The sequence below is a fragment of the Mauremys reevesii genome, linkage group 24 (assembly GCF_016161935.1).
Source record: "Mauremys reevesii isolate NIE-2019 linkage group 24, ASM1616193v1, whole genome shotgun sequence".
In the NCBI taxonomy this organism is placed as follows: Eukaryota; Metazoa; Chordata; order Testudines; family Geoemydidae; genus Mauremys; species Mauremys reevesii.
In genome coordinates, this window is record NC_052646.1 from 17,541,225 (window position 1) to 17,560,206 (window position 18,982).

General features: G+C 58.5%; 1 protein-coding gene across 1 annotated transcript; it reads right to left on the reverse strand.

The window, feature by feature from the left end:
* Positions 1-9,197: 9,197 nt before the first annotated feature.
* On the reverse strand, positions 9,198-18,596 carry LOC120390568 (sialic acid-binding Ig-like lectin 10). The gene is made up of 10 exons (XM_039513300.1): positions 18,473-18,596; positions 17,728-18,129; positions 17,269-17,589; positions 14,169-14,279; positions 13,479-13,762; positions 12,771-13,155; positions 12,033-12,338; positions 11,518-11,611; positions 11,164-11,287; positions 9,198-10,149 (listed from the first exon to the last, which is right to left on the reverse strand). Exons 1-10 carry the CDS (start codon positions 18,594-18,596, stop codon positions 9,958-9,960), a joined length of 2,343 nt encoding a protein of 780 aa, XP_039369234.1. The 3' UTR covers positions 9,198-9,957.
* Positions 18,597-18,982: the final 386 nt, after the last annotated feature.

Sequence of the window (18,982 nt, forward strand, 5' to 3'; positions counted from 1 at the left end):
CCCCCCACCACCCTCCCCACAGCCCTGCAGCTCCCTCAGGCTCTCCCCTCTGGGCACTGACCAGCCTGGCCCGGCTGAGCCGGGCCCTGAGCGTGGGCAGAGCGTGACTAGGAGGCGCTCGCTGACTCCCGGGGCTCGCAGCGCGGCCTCTCACCGGGGCGTCCGTTCCTGGTCAGGGTCCCGGTGATGTTGGGAGGCCCGGGCGGGTCTGTAACACAAACCAGACATGGGGGAATCATGGGTCTGGACAGCACCTGGGGTAGGGAGTCGCTTGTGATCACTGAGCCTAGACATGGCCCCTCGCTGTGAGCTCAGCTGGGGGACGGGAAAGTCCCTGAAGTGACACAAGACCTGTGGGGGGGGGAAGGGAAGCGACAGACCCGACTGAGCCCCACCCAAGAGGCGCCCGACGGAACCCAGGGGCCGGGTTAGGGCCGCGCCGGGGAACCAGAACTGTGGGAAATGGAAACCCAAGGGACTAAAACCGGGGGGTCAAAACTTGGCCTAATAGGCAGATTCACTAACGAGGGGCCGGGCTGCTCTGGCCTGGGTACTTGAGCGAGCGTCACCAGCGCCACCATCTGTCAGGCGCCTGGGCATTCAGCGTCCTGCTCTCCAAACGTGCCCTCCCCAGGCCAGGCCAGAGCCAGGGTGTGCCACCCCATCTTGGGTCCTTTGCCTTCCCGTCCCCTCGCTCTCCCTCCCGCTGGCCTGGCAGGCGGCAGGCCTGGGTATTGGCAGCCCGCCAGCAGCGGGGGGGGGGGTAACAAAACAAACAGCACAACAGACAGCTGGTACCGACTGGCCCAGCCTGGCAGGGGTCGTCCATGGTGCCCCAAAGCCCCGTCCGGGGGGGGCTGGGCTCGGGGGCCGGGTCTCTCTGATTTCAGCGGACGACTCCTCCGAGGTCTGTGTAGACGTCGGTCGGGCTGGGGCCTGGGCTCAGACACGGGGCGGGGGACTGGGGGCAGTCCCCTTAACACTGTGCCCCATAGCAGCATCATCGATCCCGGGCGGGGGGGGGGGAGGGCGGCGGGACAGCCTGGGGATCTCAGGGGAAACTGGGGTGCTGGTGTGTGGGGAATCCAGCAAGTGGGCACTGGATGGGGGAAGGGTGATTCTGGCAGGGGGGTCAGAGAGGGAGAGGACCCAGAAGAAGAAGAGGGCCTGGAGGGGTGGGAGGGAGGAGGCAGAGGGGGGGGGGGGGAGGGGTGAAGATCCCAGGGAGAAGGCTGCACGGTGTGGGGGTGTGGGGGCCTGGAGTAGAATTGGCTGCCGTGGTGGCTGTAGGGTGGCGCTGCAGAGAGCTCTTTGCCGTGGTCCCGGGCCGGGCGTGAAGCTGAGCGCGGAGCTGTGGGCCCAGGTGCCATTCGCCAGCTGGGCTGAGACGTCCCGGGCTGTGTCGCTGAACGGCCCCGTCCAGGTGACTCGGGGAGGGGGCCTGGAGCAGCGCCCAGGGGCCGTGCAGGTCACAGTCACCGGCTCCCCGGCCAGCAGCGTCCCTGGTAGCTCCTGCACCGGCGAGATCTGGATCTCTGGCTCCTTCGTCAGCCCTGAGACACGGGGAGAGGGGAGAGAATCACTCAGGGATATGGAGGATTTGCTCTTTAGGGGCGCGGCTCCGATCTGGCCCCAGGACTGGGAGTGACTCAGGAGGGCTTCTGAGCGGTGACTGCGGCTGCTCTTACCTGGCACCGAGATCGCGAGCTTTGCATCAGTGCCATCGGAATTGGAGCGGTAACTGTAATTAAAGTTTCCTTTCTCGACTCTAAGGAAATATCTACCCGCATCCGTCCGTCGGGCGTCGCTGATTTGCAGGGAGCAGTTGCCGCACGCTGGATCCCCCGCCAGCCGGAACCGGCCCTGGGTCTCCTGCGACACCCCCCGGCTGGGGTCACTGCTGGCCATGAGCGGATCAGAGCCCACATTGGCCTGACCCTTGAACCAGTATCCGAAAAGCTGGGCCCGGAGATTTTCGGTGTCGTACTGGGCTGGGTACATGAAGGTGCAGGGGACGAGAACGCAGAGACCCTCCTGCACCGACACCGACTGCGGCACCGTCAGGGTAAATCCGGGCAGCTGGGCCAGTGACCCTGCAGGGGATGGAGAGGGATCAAAGTGGGATCCATAGAGAACAGAGACCAACCCTGAGTTCCCCCCACAGCTCTGCCGATGCCCCTCACTCTTGACCCACAGCCCATCCATCAAGCCTCCTGTCCACTCCCTCTCACTCAGCGCCCCCTAGCACCACACTGGGGCACTGGGCTCCCCTCCCCCTCTGGCCAGTCTCCCTTCCAAGTCCTGGGACAGACCTGGCCCCGCTTAGTGCAGGTTCTGCCCTTCCCCCTGCACTGGGGCTGCAGGTGCTGCTTACTTACCCCTCCAGAGCAGGGCGAGGATCAGGACCCTCAGGGTGACTGCAGGGGGAGCAGGAGCCCCTGCTTTCCAAGGGGGGCCCTGAGCCAGGAGCTCCCCCCGTTCTGCGGCATCCTGCTGAGGCAGCAGAGCTCTGCCCATGGCTGGGGCTTCTGGCTGGGACAGACCTAGAGACAGACGGGAGGTGGAAAGTGTGAGAGCAGAGGCTGCGGGGAGGGACAGATCTGCCTTGGTGACCCTCAGTGCTGCTGGGCTCTGCAGGGGGCTGGTCTGGGGCTGCTGGCAGAGCAGTGATCCCCCAAATTACCAGACAGTCCCAAGAGATCGTGGGCTAAAAAAACCCTTATATTGGTGAAAAAACCTGAGATTTTCTATAAGAATCAGCAGATCAGCCACAAAATCCCGAGCTGGTGACAGAAGATGTTGGGAAGGCAGCACTGCTCCGTGACTGTTTGCTTCAGTCTTCCCACAAAAAAACAACATGTGAGTGGGCGACCTGCAAAGTTACCACGGACAACAAAGGGGAAGGGCTGCAGATCGGGATCAGTAAGGAACACGTCAGAGATGTTCCCATCTATTTGAATGAATTCAAATCAGTGGGGCAAGACGCTGTTCAACCCAGGGGGCTGAAGGAATTAGTTGGAGCCACTGGCAATAATATCTGCAAACTCCTGGATGCCAGGAGAGGTCCCAGAAGACGGGGGAAGGGCTAACAGAGGGGCCATCTTTAAAAGGGGAAAAGGAGGAGCCGGGAACTATAGACCAGTCAGCCTGACCTTGACACCTGGAAAGCTACTAGAACAATGTATAAAACCTTCAGTTTGTGAGGCTGAACGAAGGGGTGATCACCAGCATGGATTTATCAAGAACAAATCCTGCCAAACCAGTTTGGTTTCCTTCCTTGCCGAGGTAACTGGTTGAGGGCTGGGGGAAAGTGGTGGACATAACATACCTGGACTTCAGCAAGGCTTTTGACACAGTCCCACATGACATTCGCATACGGAAGCTGGAGAAGACGGAACTCAAATGTGAAATTGCAGAACTACTAACTGTGGTATGTAACCTAGCATTTAAATCAGCGTCTGTACCAGATGCCTGGAGGATCGCTAGCGTGACACCAATTTTTAAAAAAGGCTCCAGAGGTGATCCTAGCAACTAGAGGCCACTGTTGCTGGCTCAAAGAGCCCGAGGCGGAGCAACAGCGGGGTTCGTTGCGTTGCGTGCGTGCGTCGCACATCACACACCAGGGGGGAGAAGCAAACCAGGTTTATTTAAGCCCCCCCCAAAAGGTGTCAGGGAGAATAGCATCAAATCCTGCACACACCTGCTCACAGCAGGCCACCATTTTACCCCCCTTGTTGTGTGTGTGCTTTTTTTGTGTTTTTTCCTTTTCCCCCCCCCCCCAGCAGCAGCAGCATTAGGCATTACATTTCAGTGTGAAAAATTGTGTTCATGCACTTATCTGTCTGTGTGACAGAACAAACAACGACACAGATTTTTCCTTCCCCTACCCCTCTCCTCCTCCTCTCTTCCTGCTGTCCCAACTCCTACATTTGCAAGCGGATTGCTGACAGTCTACATTTTGCTTGCAGTCTCTGCTCATTTTAGCTGGGTTAAGTTCACACAGCATGTAAGAACTTTGGTTCACTTCAGGCCCAAAGTCACAACTTTGGTTTACTCAGGCCTAGTGGCACCAACACCACTAAGACTAATTTCAGTGCCTGGCAAACTGGTTGAAACTAAGAAGGGAATTATCAGATACAGAGATGAACATGATTTGTTGGGGGAAGAGTCAACGTGCTTTATTATGGAAATCATCCCTCACCAATCTACTAAAATTTTTGGAAGGAATCAACAAGCATATAAAATGATGGGGTCTAAATTAGCTGGTACCACTCAAGAAAGAGATCTGGGAGTCATTGTGGATAGTTCTCTGAAAACATCCACTCGATGTGCAGCAGCTGTCAAAAAAGCGAACCGAATGTTGGGAATCATTAAGAAAGTGATAGATAATAAGATAGAAAATATCATATTGACTCTATCTAAATCCGTGGTACGCCAACTTTTTCAGTACTGCATGCAGTTCTGATGGCTCTATCTCAAATTGGAATTGGAAAAGGTTCAGAAAAGGGCAACAAAAATGATTAGGGGTGTGGAACGGCTTTTATACGGGGAGAGATTAATAAGACTGGGACTGTTCAACTCGGAAAAGAGACGACTAAGGGGGATATGATAGAGCTCTGTAAAATCATTTTGACTTCCCCTACGGTGATCTTCTGGTCCAGGAAGAAAGTCCCTGGCTGCAGCTTCTTAAAGAGGCCAGTGCTCGGAAAGATGCGTGCATCATGCACCTTTCTGGACCAGCCTGCATTAATGTCTGTGAAATGCCCACGGTGATCCACAAGTGCCTGGCGAACCATAGAGAAATACCCCTTGCGGTGAATGTACCTGGTGGCTAGATGGTCTGGTGCCAGAATGGGAATGTGTGCGCCATCTATCGCCCTCCGCAGTTAGGGAAGCCCATTTGTACAAAGCCATCCACAATGTCACACGTTCCCCAGTGTCACAGTGTTTCGGAACAGGATGCGATTAATGGCCCTGCAGACTTCCATCAACATGAGTCCAACGGTCGACGTCCCCACTCTGAACTGGTTAGTGACAGTTTGGTAGCAGTCTGGAGTAGCCACCTTCCACAGTGCGATCGCCACATGCTTCTCCAATGACAGGGCAGCTCTCATTCTCATGTCCTTGTGCTGCAGGGCTGGGGCGGGCTCATCACACACTCCCATGAATGTGGCTTTCCTCATGTGAAAGTTCTGCAGCCACTGCCCGTCATCCTGGACGTGCATCACAATGTGATCCCACCGCTCAGTGCTTATTTCCCAAGCCCCAAAGCGGCGTTCCACTGTGGCCAGCACCTCCGTGAATGCCACAAGCAATCTCGTGTCGTAGCTAGTATGCATGGCGAGATCAATGTCACACTCCTCTTGCCTTGGTAGTTTAAGGAATAACTCCACTGCCACTCCCATGATGTGTTGGTCAGAGCGAGCAACATACTGGTCAACAGTTCAGGCTCCATTCCTGCAGCCCGAAGAAGCAGGGTGCACAGTACACAAACCATTGAAAGATGGCGCCAAATGCGGATGGAATCACAGGGATTGCTGGGATGCGAAGCAATGCATCATGGGGTGTTGGGACAGGACCCAGGATGCCCCGCGACCCCATCCGCCTTCCCACAAGTCTTAGCAGTAGAAGAGAAAGAGGAACCAGAGTGCACCGCTCCAAATACCGCTGCAAGTGTTGCAAGTGTGAACACAGTATTGCGCAGGCAGCTGAGAGTGTGAACACACAACAGTGGTTTCCCTTCAGTGCTCTCAGAGCGGTGCTATAACTGCCGGCACTTTGCCAGTGTAGACGTGCCCTTAGAAAAACAGCTCATCTTGGTTTAGCAATTGCGAGCAACAGAGAATCCACCAGGGCCCTTGGTAAGTTGTCCCAATGGTTAAACATTTCTACCTCCTTTCCAGCCTGAATCTGTCTAGCTTCAACTTCTAGCCGCTGGATGGTGTTAGACCAGGGGTAGGCAACCTATGGCACATGTGCCGAAGGCAGCACGCGAGCTGATTTTCAGTGGCACTCACCCTGCCCGGGTCCTGGTAGCTCTGCATTTTAATTTAATTTAAATTAAGCTTCTTAAACATTTTAAAAAATGTATTTACTTTACTTACAACAATAGTTTAGTTCTATATTATAGACTTACAGAAAGAGATCTTCTAAAAAACATTAAAATGTATGATTAGCACGCGGCACCTTAAATGAGCATGAATAAATGAAGACTCGGCACCGCACGTCTGAAAGGCTGCCAACCCCTGTGCTAGATCTTCCTCTGCTAGACTGAAGAGCCCGTTATTGTATATTTGTTCCCTATATGGGTATTTATAGATGAGGATCAAGTCACCCCTGAACCTGCTCTTTGTTAAGCTAAACAGCTGGAGCTCCTGGAGTCTCTCACTCTGAGGCAGGTTTTCTAACCGTTTAATCATTCTCCTGCCTCCTCCTGAGCCCTCCCCGATGGGTCAACGTCCTTCTGGAACTGCAGGCACCAGAACTGGACACCGGATCCCAGTAGCAGTCACACCAGGGCCAGATCCAGAGGGAAAATCACCTCTCCGCTCTGACTCCAGAGCCCAGTGTTGATGCACCCAGGACGGCCGCAGCATCGCACCGGGAGCTCACGTTCAGCTACTTATCCAGCATCACCCCCGAATTGTTGTCAGAGTCCCTGCTGCCCAGAAGAGCGTCCCCTGTCCTGAAAGTACAGCTGACACCCTGTGTTCCTAGATGTACATGTTGACATTTAGCCCTATTAAAACACACACTGTTTGCTTGTGCCCCGTTTACCAAGCGACCCGCAGTGATCTGCAGCAGTAACCTGGCCTCGCCATTATCTGCAACTGCCCCCATCTGTGTGTCATCTGCAAACTGGATCAGGGCTGATTTTATGTTGCCTTCCAGGTCGTAGAAAAAGGTATTAGCAAGCATTGGGCCAAGGACAGTTCCCTGCGGGATCCCTCTGGAAACACGCGCTCGCTGCTGATTCCCTGGTGACAGTTACCTCTGGAGATCTAGCAGTTAGCCAGTTTTGAATCTGGGTCATGGTAATTTCGTATCCTTCTAGTTTTTGAATCAAAATGTCATGTGGTGCCAAGTGAAACTCCTTACGGATGGCGATGGATATTGCATCACCACCGTTGCCTTTAGCAACAATGTGAAAATCAGGAGAGAGGACTAGCAAGGCCGTATGAATTCCTGGCTGAGCTTAGGGTCCCGTTGTGCCGGGCACTGCACAGATACAGACAGAGACAGGCCCTGTGCCAGATGAGATTGGGGCCCTGGCATGCTGGAGATTTTCATAGTGGTTTACATGACTGCTGTGTGTGTTCCTCAGTTTCCCTGTGTATTGAGTGTGTAACGAGGTGGTGGGAGAGGGTTCATTGTTGTGACGGGCCAGGTGTCACCTCACCTAGCAGCCAGGACCCCGAACAATGGCCTGGAGATGGGGTACTCTAGCAACTGGTGACCTGGTGACCAGAAGCACCCCCCAGCTTGAAAGGCAGCCAGTTCTGGGCAATGGAGGTGTCACGGAGTCCCCGGGCGATGCTCTGGAACTGCTCTCCACAAAGCCAGGCAGGACTTCGGGGAGCCTCCTCTCCCTCGGAGCAGGCTGTCTTCAGGGCAAGAACCTCACACGGCTTCACCTCCTGGATCTCTCCTAGCAGCATTCAGCATATGCTCCTCCATGCACTTCCCACAGCGAGTCCGCCCAGGCGGGGGCCTGGGGAAGCCAGAGGGTCCTGCCCCAACACTTCGCAGTCAGACGTGACTCTCAGCCAGCCAGTAAAACAGGTTTATTTAGATGACAGGAACAGAGTCCAAAACAGGTCTTGCTGGTACAGACAACAGGACACCCTTTAGTTAGGTCCATCTGGGGCCCCAGGGAGGCCACCGCCCCGTCGGGGCTCCCCTCCGTTTCCCAGCCAGCTTCCAGACTGAAAACACCCCCCGCCTCTCAATCAGCCTCCCCCTGGCTCCTCCCCCAGCCTTTGTGTCCTTTGTTCAGTGTCCCGGCAGAGGTGTCACCTGGCCTCCAACCCCCATCCCGGGTTCTCAGGTTACAGGCTCAGGTACCTCCCTTCCCCAAGGCCATCCCAGCTCCCCTGCACCCTTCCCAGGTCAATACTCCCCACTCCGCATTCACAGAACAGCACGAACATCCCCACTTTCTCACAGGAGGCCAATGGGCTGAGCAGAGAGGACCCCGGTGGCCCGTTTACCTGGGATGGAGGACATAGGACAGAGAGGACAGGGGAGGAGCTGTGGGGGCCAGTGATATCGGACTCTCAGCTGGAAGGAGGGGGCTTCTGGGCAGGGGGGAGCAGCCAGAGCCCACCTGGATACGGGAGAGACCCAGATGTGCTGGGCTGAGGGAGGCCAGGCCTGCGGCCCTGAGAGGCTCCTGTGCTGGGTTCAGACGTTCAATAAACCTCCTGTGTTACGCTGCCTGAGAGTCACTGCAGGGTGGAGACCGGGGGGTGTTGCTCCCTCTGGGGGAGAAGGCCCTGGGGGTCCATAGTGAGGGGACTCCCTGAGGGGGCCCACGGCAGAGACAGGCCAGCTCAGAGGGAGTTAGGGTGCGGGAGGGGGTTCAGGGTGGGGTATGGGGTCTGGGAGGGTGCTCAGGGTTGTGGTCCAGGGTCTGGGAGGGAATTAGGATGTGGGAGGGGGCTCAGGGTAGGAGTTCAGGATCTGGGAGGCTGTTAGGATGCAGGAGGGGGCTCAGGGTGGGGGGCAGGGTCTGGGAGGGTGTTAGGATGCGGGAGGGAGTTGGGGGGCGGGCGGGGGCTCAGGGTGGGGTGTGGGGTCTGGGAGGGAATTAGGATGTGGGAGGAGGCTCAGGGTAGGAGTTCAGGGTCTGGGAAGAAGTTAGGGTGCAAGAGGTGGCTCAGGGTGGGGGTTGGGGGTCTGGGAGGGAGTTAGGGTGCAAGAGGTGGCTCAGGGTGGGGGTTCGGGGTCTGGGAGGGTGTTAGGATGTGCGAGGGGGCTCAGGGTGGGGGTGCGGGAGGAGGCTCCAGGCTGAGGCAGGCAGGGGGTGTAGAGCACTGACCTGGGGCAGCTCCGGTTTGGTGCAGGGGGTGAGCAGGTGGCTCTGAGCAGCGCGGCGCCGCCCCCATGGCCGCGATTCGGGGATCCCCCCCCCCCCAGCAGGCAGGGCACCCGGAACGCAGGGGCTTTAGGGGCTGCAAGTCCCTGGGCTATGGGGGCCCCGGGCCTGCAGCTCTGAAGCCCCTTTCGGAAAGTGGCCCTGAGTCCGGCCCGTGGAGGAGCAGGGGCAGCCGCGCAGCCAGCGGCCGGAGAGAAGTGACGCTTCCTCTTCAAATGGCTGCTTCTCTCCAGCCGGCTTTAAGGGGAAGCGCTGCGGGGGCGGGGGAGAAGAGGAACTCGTGCCGCGCTCCCTTGTAAAAGCAGCCAAACCACGCTAGACGGGAGCGTGGCGCAGACGCCTTCACAGGGGCACGTTCCCTAACGGAGCAGCGACGAAACTTGGAAACAACGTGGGGCGGGACGACGTTCAGTGAGGAGTTGCTGAATAGGCTCCTATTACCCCCCACCCCCGTCCTGATATTTCACACTTACTGTCCGGTCACCCCAGCTCCTGCCAGCTGCTGCCCCTGAGCGTGACCATCCTGTGAAGCGAGTGGGTGAGGGCTCAGGCAGGGTAGGAGAGAGACTCTCTGGGGCTGAGGGGTGAGAGGCTCTTTCCCCTGGGGGCAGTAGGGTTTGGGAGGGGGCAGGCTTTGGCACCCGGCTGCAGGGGACTCTGGGATACCTCCCCACAATGCAGCGCTCCAGCATCTCCAAGGTCTAGTTGACTTTGCCCTGAGTCCAGGGCAGAGCAGGGATTTGCACCCAGGTTTCCAGCTCTGGGCTGACCCCTTTCCCCTTCCCCCTTTCTCACTTTGACCCCCTCCCTCACTGGCCAGGCCAGATACGCCCAGCCCGGGGGCCCATGGCGCGAGGGGGCTATTTCAGCCGGACCTCGGAATATTCCGTGGCGGGGGCCTCCGCAGGCTCCCCCCGTTTGGGCTGCAGCTTGGAGAAGTCGATGGAGGCGTAATGCAGCTCGTCCAGCTCCCCGGGGCCTAGCGGGGCCTGTGCTGCTGCAGCCCCATCCTGGATGCCTTTGGTCCGGCGGGCGGCTGGAGTCTTGTGATCCTGAGTGAGGAGCAAGGCAGAGACACCAGGCAGAGACTTGCATCCACCCTGCTGAGCTGATTGCATGGGCTGCCCCAGGCCTCGTTTCCCCCACCCGCCCTGCAAATGCATTTCCTGCATCGGGCGTGCACTAGCAAGAGACGGGGGATCGGGTGTGTGTCACACTCGCTGCACGCATGAGCCGATCCCATGCCAGCACCAGCTCGGTTAATGCATTCACTGCCTCAGCTGCACAGGCCATGCATTAGCAAGATGCATGGGTGTGTGTGCATTTTATGCTCCAGGCATGCAGGATTTCATCTCATCGCAGAACAAGTTCAGGAAAAGTATTAACTGGATTTCATGCTCCGAGCATGCATGAACTGATCTCATGTGTCTTGGGGCAGCACCAGTTAAGTTACTGCATTCACTGCATTGCCTGCACCGGCCATCCATTAGCAAGACACATGGGGCTGTGTGCATTCTATGCACTATGCATGCATGATTTGATCCCATGCATCTCGTGGTTGCACAGCCCATGCTGATGCATTCATTGCATTTTCTGAAGGGTGCAACAGACACGGAGCACCCTGCATACACTGTCTGATGACAAGCACCTGATACCATAGCAGGTAGTTGCAGAAACGCATTTCTTGCCCGGTTGGTGCCTCCAGGAGATGCCCCAGGGATTGGCAGCATTCCAGCCCCAATCTGTTCCCGTGCACTTTGTGAAGGCACATGAATGCATTCGCTGCATGTCCTCCCCTCTGAGCGAGACCCGAGGGATGAGGTGCATTTTCTGCATGCAGGAGCCGATCCCACGCAGTTCGGGGAGCCCGGGCTGGTGGCAGGGGTGCATTTCTTGCACCGAGCATGCATGGGGGGATTGGGTGCCCTGGTGAAAGCCTGGCTTATATTCCTGCATTCATTAAGGGGGTGGAAAAGCAGGAAGACAGAGGAGAAGAAATGGAGGGGGACAGAGATGGGGTGGGAAGTGCAGGTGGGCTTGGTCCCCCGCTCCCCGCAGGTACATACCATGGGCAGGGTGGGGATGTTACTGTAGATCAGGCTGGCGTCGTCGGCCGTGTGCTCAGCCTGGCTCCCGTTCGCCATCTCCACGGGCTCGGCGCTGGGGGGCGCCGGCTTCCGGCCCCGCAGCCTGTGGGGAGATGGATCAGGATGGACTCATGAGACTGTGGCAGGGGGCGAGTGTAGAATAGCCCCGTGCTAGGACGGAAGGTGGCACACAAGTATGAAAGACTAAAGCGCAGGGGACGGGGATAGGCCAGAGAGAGACGGGTTGGGGGAGGGATCTCACTGGGCAGAGGATTCTGCGGGGAGATGGCAGGAGATCTCAGCGGGGGGCCGTGGGGGAGGCATCAGACTCACTTGATCACACAGAGCCCGAGAAGGAAGAAGCCGACGGCGACCCCCAGCCCACAGGCCGCGCCGATGCCCAGCAGCTTGACAGGCTCCTCCGCACCTGCAAAAACACAGAGCACGGGGCACGGCTGGGAGAGAACCCGGGAGCAACGTTCCCTCTAATTTCTGCCAGGCCATGTGTGCAAAAAATGGCCTCTTTGCAAATTGTTGTGCTTCTGTGCACATTTTTGTGGGCGGGGTTTCACCGTGTGCGTGGGGTTTAGGATCTATGTGCACAGCATAGAGGGAACAGTGCCCAGGAGTCCTGACTCCCAGCCCCCTGCTCTTACCACTAGACCCCACTTCCCTCCCAGGCCTGTGGATAGTATCTAGGAGTCCTGGTTCCCAACTCCCCTGCTTCCAACAACCAGACCCCATTCTTCTTCCAGGGCTGGGGAGAGAACCAAGGAGTCCTGGCTCCCTCTCCATCCCCATCCCCATCCCTGAGCTGGGGAGAGAACCCAGGAGTCCGAGTGTCTCACCTCTCTGCAGGGGGCTGAAGTCAAAGTGCAGGGCGGCGTAGCTCCCGTGGGGGTTGGAGCCGAGGCAGAAGATCTGGGGTCCCCTGTCCCCACTCCCCGTCCAGCTCAGGGTGCTGACGGCCTCGTCCCCCTGGGCCCAGGAGCTGACCTGCAGGGCCCCCCGTGAGCTGTTCCCAGCCAGAGGCTCCCCGTCCACCTGCCACTGGAGCTGGGGCGGGGGCTGGGAGCGCAGTGAGCAGCTGCAGCTGACGCTGGGCCCCTGGCGCTGGCAGGACGAGTTCAGCCCGGTCCCCGGCCGGGGGCTGTCTGGGGAGCGCAGGAGACACAGCAACAAATTAATAGTCAGAGAGAGAAACCCAGGGGCAGGGAGTCCCATAGATTAACCTGCTAATATCCAGTGTCAGGGAGTCCCGCGGGTTATTCTGCCCTGGGGTGTCTCTTTGGCCGGACCCTGGGCACTGATCTGGCCCCATCCTCGGCCAGCTGCACTTCACACCAACCCACCTGCTTCTCTGCCCTCAGCCTGGGCACTCATGGCCCTTGTAGACAGCCCAGGAGTCTGTTCAAGCCTCGCCTGCCCCGAAGCAGCTAATTAACTATGGCATTGGGGCATTGGCTCTGTCTCCATTTAAACGGGCCAGGCACCTGTGACACCTGCTAGTATTCAGTGGCGAGGAGTCCCACGGATTAACACTGCTACTCTCCAGTGTCAGCGTCCCAGGGGTTAACCCCACTCACACTCGATGAGCAGCTGGAACGTCCCCTGGGCAGAGCTCTCCTTGTTCTGGGCCCAGCACCCGTAGAGCCCCCCGTCCTCGGCCGTCACGCTGGGCAGCTCCAGCTGCAGCTGATTCTCCCCCGTGGGGCGGGAACCCTCGATGGCTCGGCCCCCCCTCACCCAGCCCAGTGCAGCGGGAGGGCTGCTGGCGATGGAGCAGAGGAACCGCAGGGAGTCGCCCTCCCGGGCCGAGAGCTGTGACCAGTTCGCCACCAGGGTGCTGGGATCTGAGAATAGAAATAAAACAGAGCCACTCGCACCCTGAGCCAGCCAGTCCCTGCCCGGGGCCAGATCAGGGCCAGTGCACCCTAGAGGGGAAAGTCCCCGTGCCCCACTCCCCGCCCCCTAGCGATACCTGGGAATAACTGGGGGTCGCTCCTGTTAGCTCTGGAGACGGTGATTTGCAGAGTCCTCTCTAGAACAGAAATACCCACGGCAACATATTAGATTGGAGAGAGCCCCCCACTGACCCCCTGATCCGCAGCCCAGCACCCTGCAATGAACCCCCGCCCATCCCTGCAGCCCAGCACCCCCCATAGATTCCCCCCCACCCCTGCAGCCCAGCACCCCCTACTGACACCGCGCTCACCCCCTGAAGCACAGCGCCCCCTACTGACCACCTGCCCCCTGCAGCCCAGTGCCCTCCACTAAGGCCTCTTGTGAGGCACGGCGCCCCCTAGAGCCTTACGCTGCATGTGCACACGCAGGGCCCGGCTGGCCGACCCATAGGAATTCTTCGCCCAGCACCGATACTCCCCAGCGTCCCCTCTGCTGAGATTCGGCAGCTCCAGGAGCCCGGCCCCTCTCTGGCCAGGGCTCAGGGACTCGTTCCCCTTGGCCCAGCTCAGGGTGGCCTTGGGTCTGCTCCCAGCCTCACAGCTCAGGCTCAGGGAGTCGCCCTCCTGGGTCTTCAGAGACATGACGTCGCCCTCAGCTCCCCACACATCTGGCACTGAAAGACATAAGTAGGCAGGTTAGGCCCCCTCCAGAGATCCTCCACCAAGGCGCCACAATGCAGCCACCTCTGGGGTGGGGTGCGGGAGCTGGTTATACAGGGACCTCTCGCCTGGTTTGGAGACGTAGCCAGCTCTGGGGTGGGCGCACAATCCTGGTGCCTTTACAGCAGGTCTCCATCGCAGAGATCGCTCCCTAACCCATCTCCTACCCGCTGCCCAGCACCCCCTAGTGCCACCCCGGGGTCTGGAGACAGAGGGAACCGGGCCCAATCATCACACCACCCTCCTCACAGCCCTGCGGCTTCCTCACGATCTCCCCTCTGGGCACGGAGCAGCTGAGCCCGGCTGATCGTGACTAGGAGGCGCTCGCTGATTCCCGGGGCTCGCAGCATGGCCTCTCACCGGGGCGTCCGTTCCTGGTCAGGGTCCCGGTGATGTTGGGGGGCCTGGGCGGGTCTGTAACACAAACCAGACAGGGGAGATCAGGGGGGCTGGACAGCACCGGGGGGGTCACTAGTGATCACTGAGCCTAGACACGGCCCCTCGCTGTGAGCTCAGCTGGGGGACGGGAAAGTCCCTGAAGTGACACAAGGCCCGTGGGGGGGGGGGGGAAGGGAAGCGACAGACCCGACTGAGCCCCACCCAAGAGGAGCCCGACGGAACCCAGGGGCCGGGTTAGGGCCGCGCCGGGGAACCAGAACTGGGAAATGACCAGGGGGTTGGATGAGGGGAAAACAGTGACGTGTTATTCCTTGACTTTAACTAAGCTTTTGATACAGTCTCCCACAGTATTCTTGCCGGCAAGTTAAAGAAGTCTGGGCTGGATGAATGGACTATAAGGTGGGCAGAAAGGTGGCTAGATTGTCAGGCTCAACGGGTAGTGATCAACGGCTCCATGTCTAGTTGGAGGCCGGTACCAAGCAGAGTGCCCCAAGGGTCGGTGCTGGGGCCGGTTTTGTTCAATATCTTCATTAATGATCTGGAGGATGGTGTGGACTGCACCCTTAGCAAGTTTGCAGATGACACTAAACTGGGAGGAGTGGTTGATACGCTGGAGGGTAGGGATAGGATACAGAGGGACCTAGACAAATTAGAGGATTGGGCCAAAAGAAATCTGATGAGGTTCAACAAGGACAAGTGCAGAGTCCTGCACTTAGGACGGAAGAATCCCATGCACTGCTACAGACTAGGGACCGAATGGCTGGGCAGCAGTTCTGCAGAAAAGGACCTAGGGGTTACAGTAGACGAGAAGCTGAATATGAGTCAACAGTGTTCCCTTGTTGCCAAGAAGGCTAATGGCATTTTGGGCTGTATAAGTAGGGGCATTTCCAGCAGATCGAGGGACGTGATCATTCCCCTCTATTCGCCATTGGTGAGGCTTCATCTGGAGTACTGTGTCTAGTTTTGGGCCCCACACTACAAGAAGGATGTGGAAAGAGTCCAATGGAGGGCAACAAAAATGATTAGGGGGCTGGAGCACATGATTTATGAGGAGAGGCTGAGGGAACTGGGATTGTTTAGTCTGCAGAAGAGAAGAATGAGTGTGGATTTGATAGCTGCTTTCAACTACCTGAAAGGGGGTTCCAAAGAGGATGGATCTAGACTATTCTCAGTGGTGGCAGATGACAGAACAAGGAGTAATGCTCTTAAGTTGTAGTGGGGGAGGTTTTGGTTGGATATTAGGAAAAACTTTTTAACTCGGAGGGTGGTGAAGCACTGGAATGGGTTCCCCAGGGAGGTGGTGGAATCTCCTTCCTTAGAGGTTTTTAAGGCCCGGCTTGACAAAGCCCTGGCTGGGATGATTTAGTTGGGAATTGGTCCTGCTTTGAGCAGGGGGTTGGACTAGATACCTCCTGAGGTCCCTTCCGACCCTGAGATTCTATGATTTTATGATTCTATGACTTGCACATGTCCAGCTTTTCTAAATAGTCCTTAACCTGTTCTTTCACTACTGAGGGCTGCTCATCTCCTCCCCATACTGTGTTGCCCAGTGCAGCAGTTCAGGAGCTGACCTTGTCTGTGAAGACCAAGGCAAAAAAGCATTGAGCACTTCAGCTTTTTCCACATCCTCTGTCACTAGGCTGCCTCTCCCACACTTTCCCTGATATTCTTCTTGTTGCTAATGCACCTGTAGAGACCCTTCTTGTTACCCTTCACATCCCTGGCTAGCTGCAACTCCAATTGTGCCTGGGTCTTCCCGAATACACCTCTGCATGCTGTAGCAATATTTTTATACGCCTCCCTAGTCATCTGTCCAATCAAAACCTAAGGGACCAAAACCGGTAGGTCAAAATTTGGCCTAACTGGCGTAGGCACTAACGAGGGGCCGGGCTGCTCCGGACTGTGTACTGGAGTGAGCATCACCATCTCGGTGCCACCATCTGCTGGGCGCCCGGGTGTTCAGCGTCCTGCTCGCCAAATGTGTTGTCCCCAGGCTGGGCCAGAGCTGGGCGTCTAAATAACCCCACTCCCATCCCCACCCCAGTCCCAGCCACCACCAGGGACATCAGACACCCCACTTGTGGGTCCTTTGCCTTCCCCCCTCGGTTCATCTCTCCCCAGCCCTCTCCTTTGGCCCCCTGGCTTGGATGGCCAGGCCTGGGTATTATGCAGCCTGGCTGCGCCCAGAGGGGCGTCTGAAAGCAACACCCGGAACAGCCGGACGCTGGTACCGGCTGGCCAGGCCTGGCAGGGTTTGCCCACATTGCTGTCAAAGCCCCACAGCCTGGGTCAGTTGGGTTGGGCTTGTTTCCAACAAGGTCTGTGTAGAAGTTCGGGGTTGGACTGGGGCCTGGGCTCAGACACGGTGAAGGGGCAGGGCAGTGTCCTTCTAAATCTCCCTCCAGCTGACAGGAACAAGGGCCGTCATGACAGTGAAACCTGAATTGATCCTTCACCCCTTAGAGGCAGCCGCTGATTTTCCCTCTGCCCTGGAACTGCAGCGCGAGGGTCACAGGCCATTTAATGGGGCAGGGGAGGCCGAGGTCTCTGGGCACTGACCCCGGAGCGTGTTTAGTGCCGGACAGTGACTGGGTCCCGCTAAAACTGTGCCCCATATAGAGCATCCACCGATCCCAGCAGAGAGGGGAGGGTGGAGGAGACACGGTGGGACGGCCCAGGGAGATCTCAGGGGGAACTGGGGTGGCTGGTGTGAGGGGGGGATCCCTGTAAGGGGGGACTGGAATGGGGGGCTAGATCCCAGCACTGGAGGATTCTGGGAGCAGGGCAGGTTGGGGGCAGAGAGGACCCAGAAGAGAAGGGCCTGGGGGTGAGGATGGGAGTGGGGGAGCAGGAAGGGGTGAACATCCCACGGGAGACGGGGGTGCCCGGTGTGGGGTGAAGGGGCCTGGAGTAGAATTGGCTGAGGGTGACTGTTGGGGGGCTGGGGATCCCAGCACAGGGCTGAGTTGGGGGAGGGGCTGGAGGGCAGGGCTGGGGAGCCATGGGGGGGATCATAGAGGGGGCTGGGGGCCGGCGTGGAGGAGCTGGGGGGGTCCCTCACAGCCGACGTGGAGCCGGACGGTTCTGTGGGTGGAAGGTCCCTGTGGTGGCCTGTAGGTGACGTTGCAGACGAGCTCTTTGCCGTGGTCCCCCGGGCCGGGTGTGAAGCTGAGCGTGGAGCTGTGGGCCCAGGTGCCGTTCGCCAGCTGGGCTGAGACATTCTGGGCTGTGTCGCTGAATGGCCCCGTCCAGGTGACTCGGGGAGGGGACCCGGAGCAGCGCCCAGGGGCCGTGCACGTCACAGTCACCGGCTCCCCAGCCAGCAGCGTCCCTGGCAGCCCCCGCCCCAGCGAGATCTGGATCTCTGGCTCCTCCGTCAGCCCTGAGACACGGGGAGAGGGGAGAGAATCACTTGGGGACACGGGGCCTTTCCCCTCTAGGGGCGCGGCCCCGATCCAGCCCCATGGTGGGGACTGGCTGGTTCAGGGGGCTGCTGAGCAGTGACTGTGGCTGCTCTTACGTGGCACCGAGATCGTGAGCGTAAGGTCAGTGCCATCGGTAGTGGAGAGGTAATTGTAGCTAAAGACTCCCTCGACTCTAAGGACATATCTCCCCGCATCCGTCCGTCGGGCGTCGTTGATTTGCAGGGAGCAGTCGCCACGAGCTGGATTCTCCGCCAGCTGGAACCGGCCCTGGGTCTCCTGCGACACCCCCCGGCTGGGGTCACTGCTGGCCACAGGTGGATTCCGGCTCATCTGGGCCTGATCCTTGTACCAGTATCTGTAGAGCCGGGCTGAGGAATTCTTAGTGTCGTAGGAGGCTGGGTACGTGAAGGTGCAGGGGATGAGAACACAGAGACCCTCCTGCACCGACACTGACTGCGGCACCGTCAGGGTAAATCCAGCCTGTTGGGCCAGGGACCCTGCAGGGGACAGGGAGGGATCAAAGTGGAACTCAGAGCATAAACCAAACCTGAGCTCCCCCCACAGCTCTGCTGGTGCCCCTCACTCCCGACCTGCAGCCCCCTGCGAGCCCAGCCCTGGGTCCTTGACCAATTCTCACTCCATTTAGTTTCCCTCCCTCCCTACATCAAGCCCCCTGACCCCACTCCCTCTCACTCAGCGCCCCCTAGCACCACACGGGGGCACTGCGCTCCCCTCCCCCTCTGGCCAGTCTCCCTTCCAAGTCCTGGGACAGACCTGGCCCTGCTTAGCACAGATTGTGCCCTTCCCCCTGCACTGGGGCTGCAGGTGCTGCTTACTTACCCCTCCAGAGCAGGGCGAGGATCAGGACCCTCAGCGTGGCAGGACCCCCTGCTCTCCAGGGGGGGCCCTGAGGTGGGAGCTCCCTTTTCCCGGCGTCATGCTGTGGCATCGGGGCTCTGCCCATGGCTGGAGCATCTGGCTGGGACAGACCTAGAGACAGATGGGGGTGGGGTGAGAAGTGTGAGAGCAGAGGCTGTCTGGGGGGTGGGGACAGATCTGCCTGAGAGACCATCGCTGCTGCTGGGCTCTGCAAGGGGCTGATCTGGGGCTGCTGGCAGCGCAGTGACCCCCCACCCAAATCACTAGATGGTCCTGAGAGATCGTGGGCTAAAAAAATCCTTATATTGGCGGAAAAACCCTGAGATTTTCTCTAAGAATCATGAGATGAAAATCCCGAGCTGAAGATGGTGGGCAGGCAGCGCTGCTCAGTGCCTGCTTTGCTTCAGACTTCCCACAAAAACCAACATGGGAGCGGGCGACCAGTTCCGGAGAGATTAATGAGACTGGGAC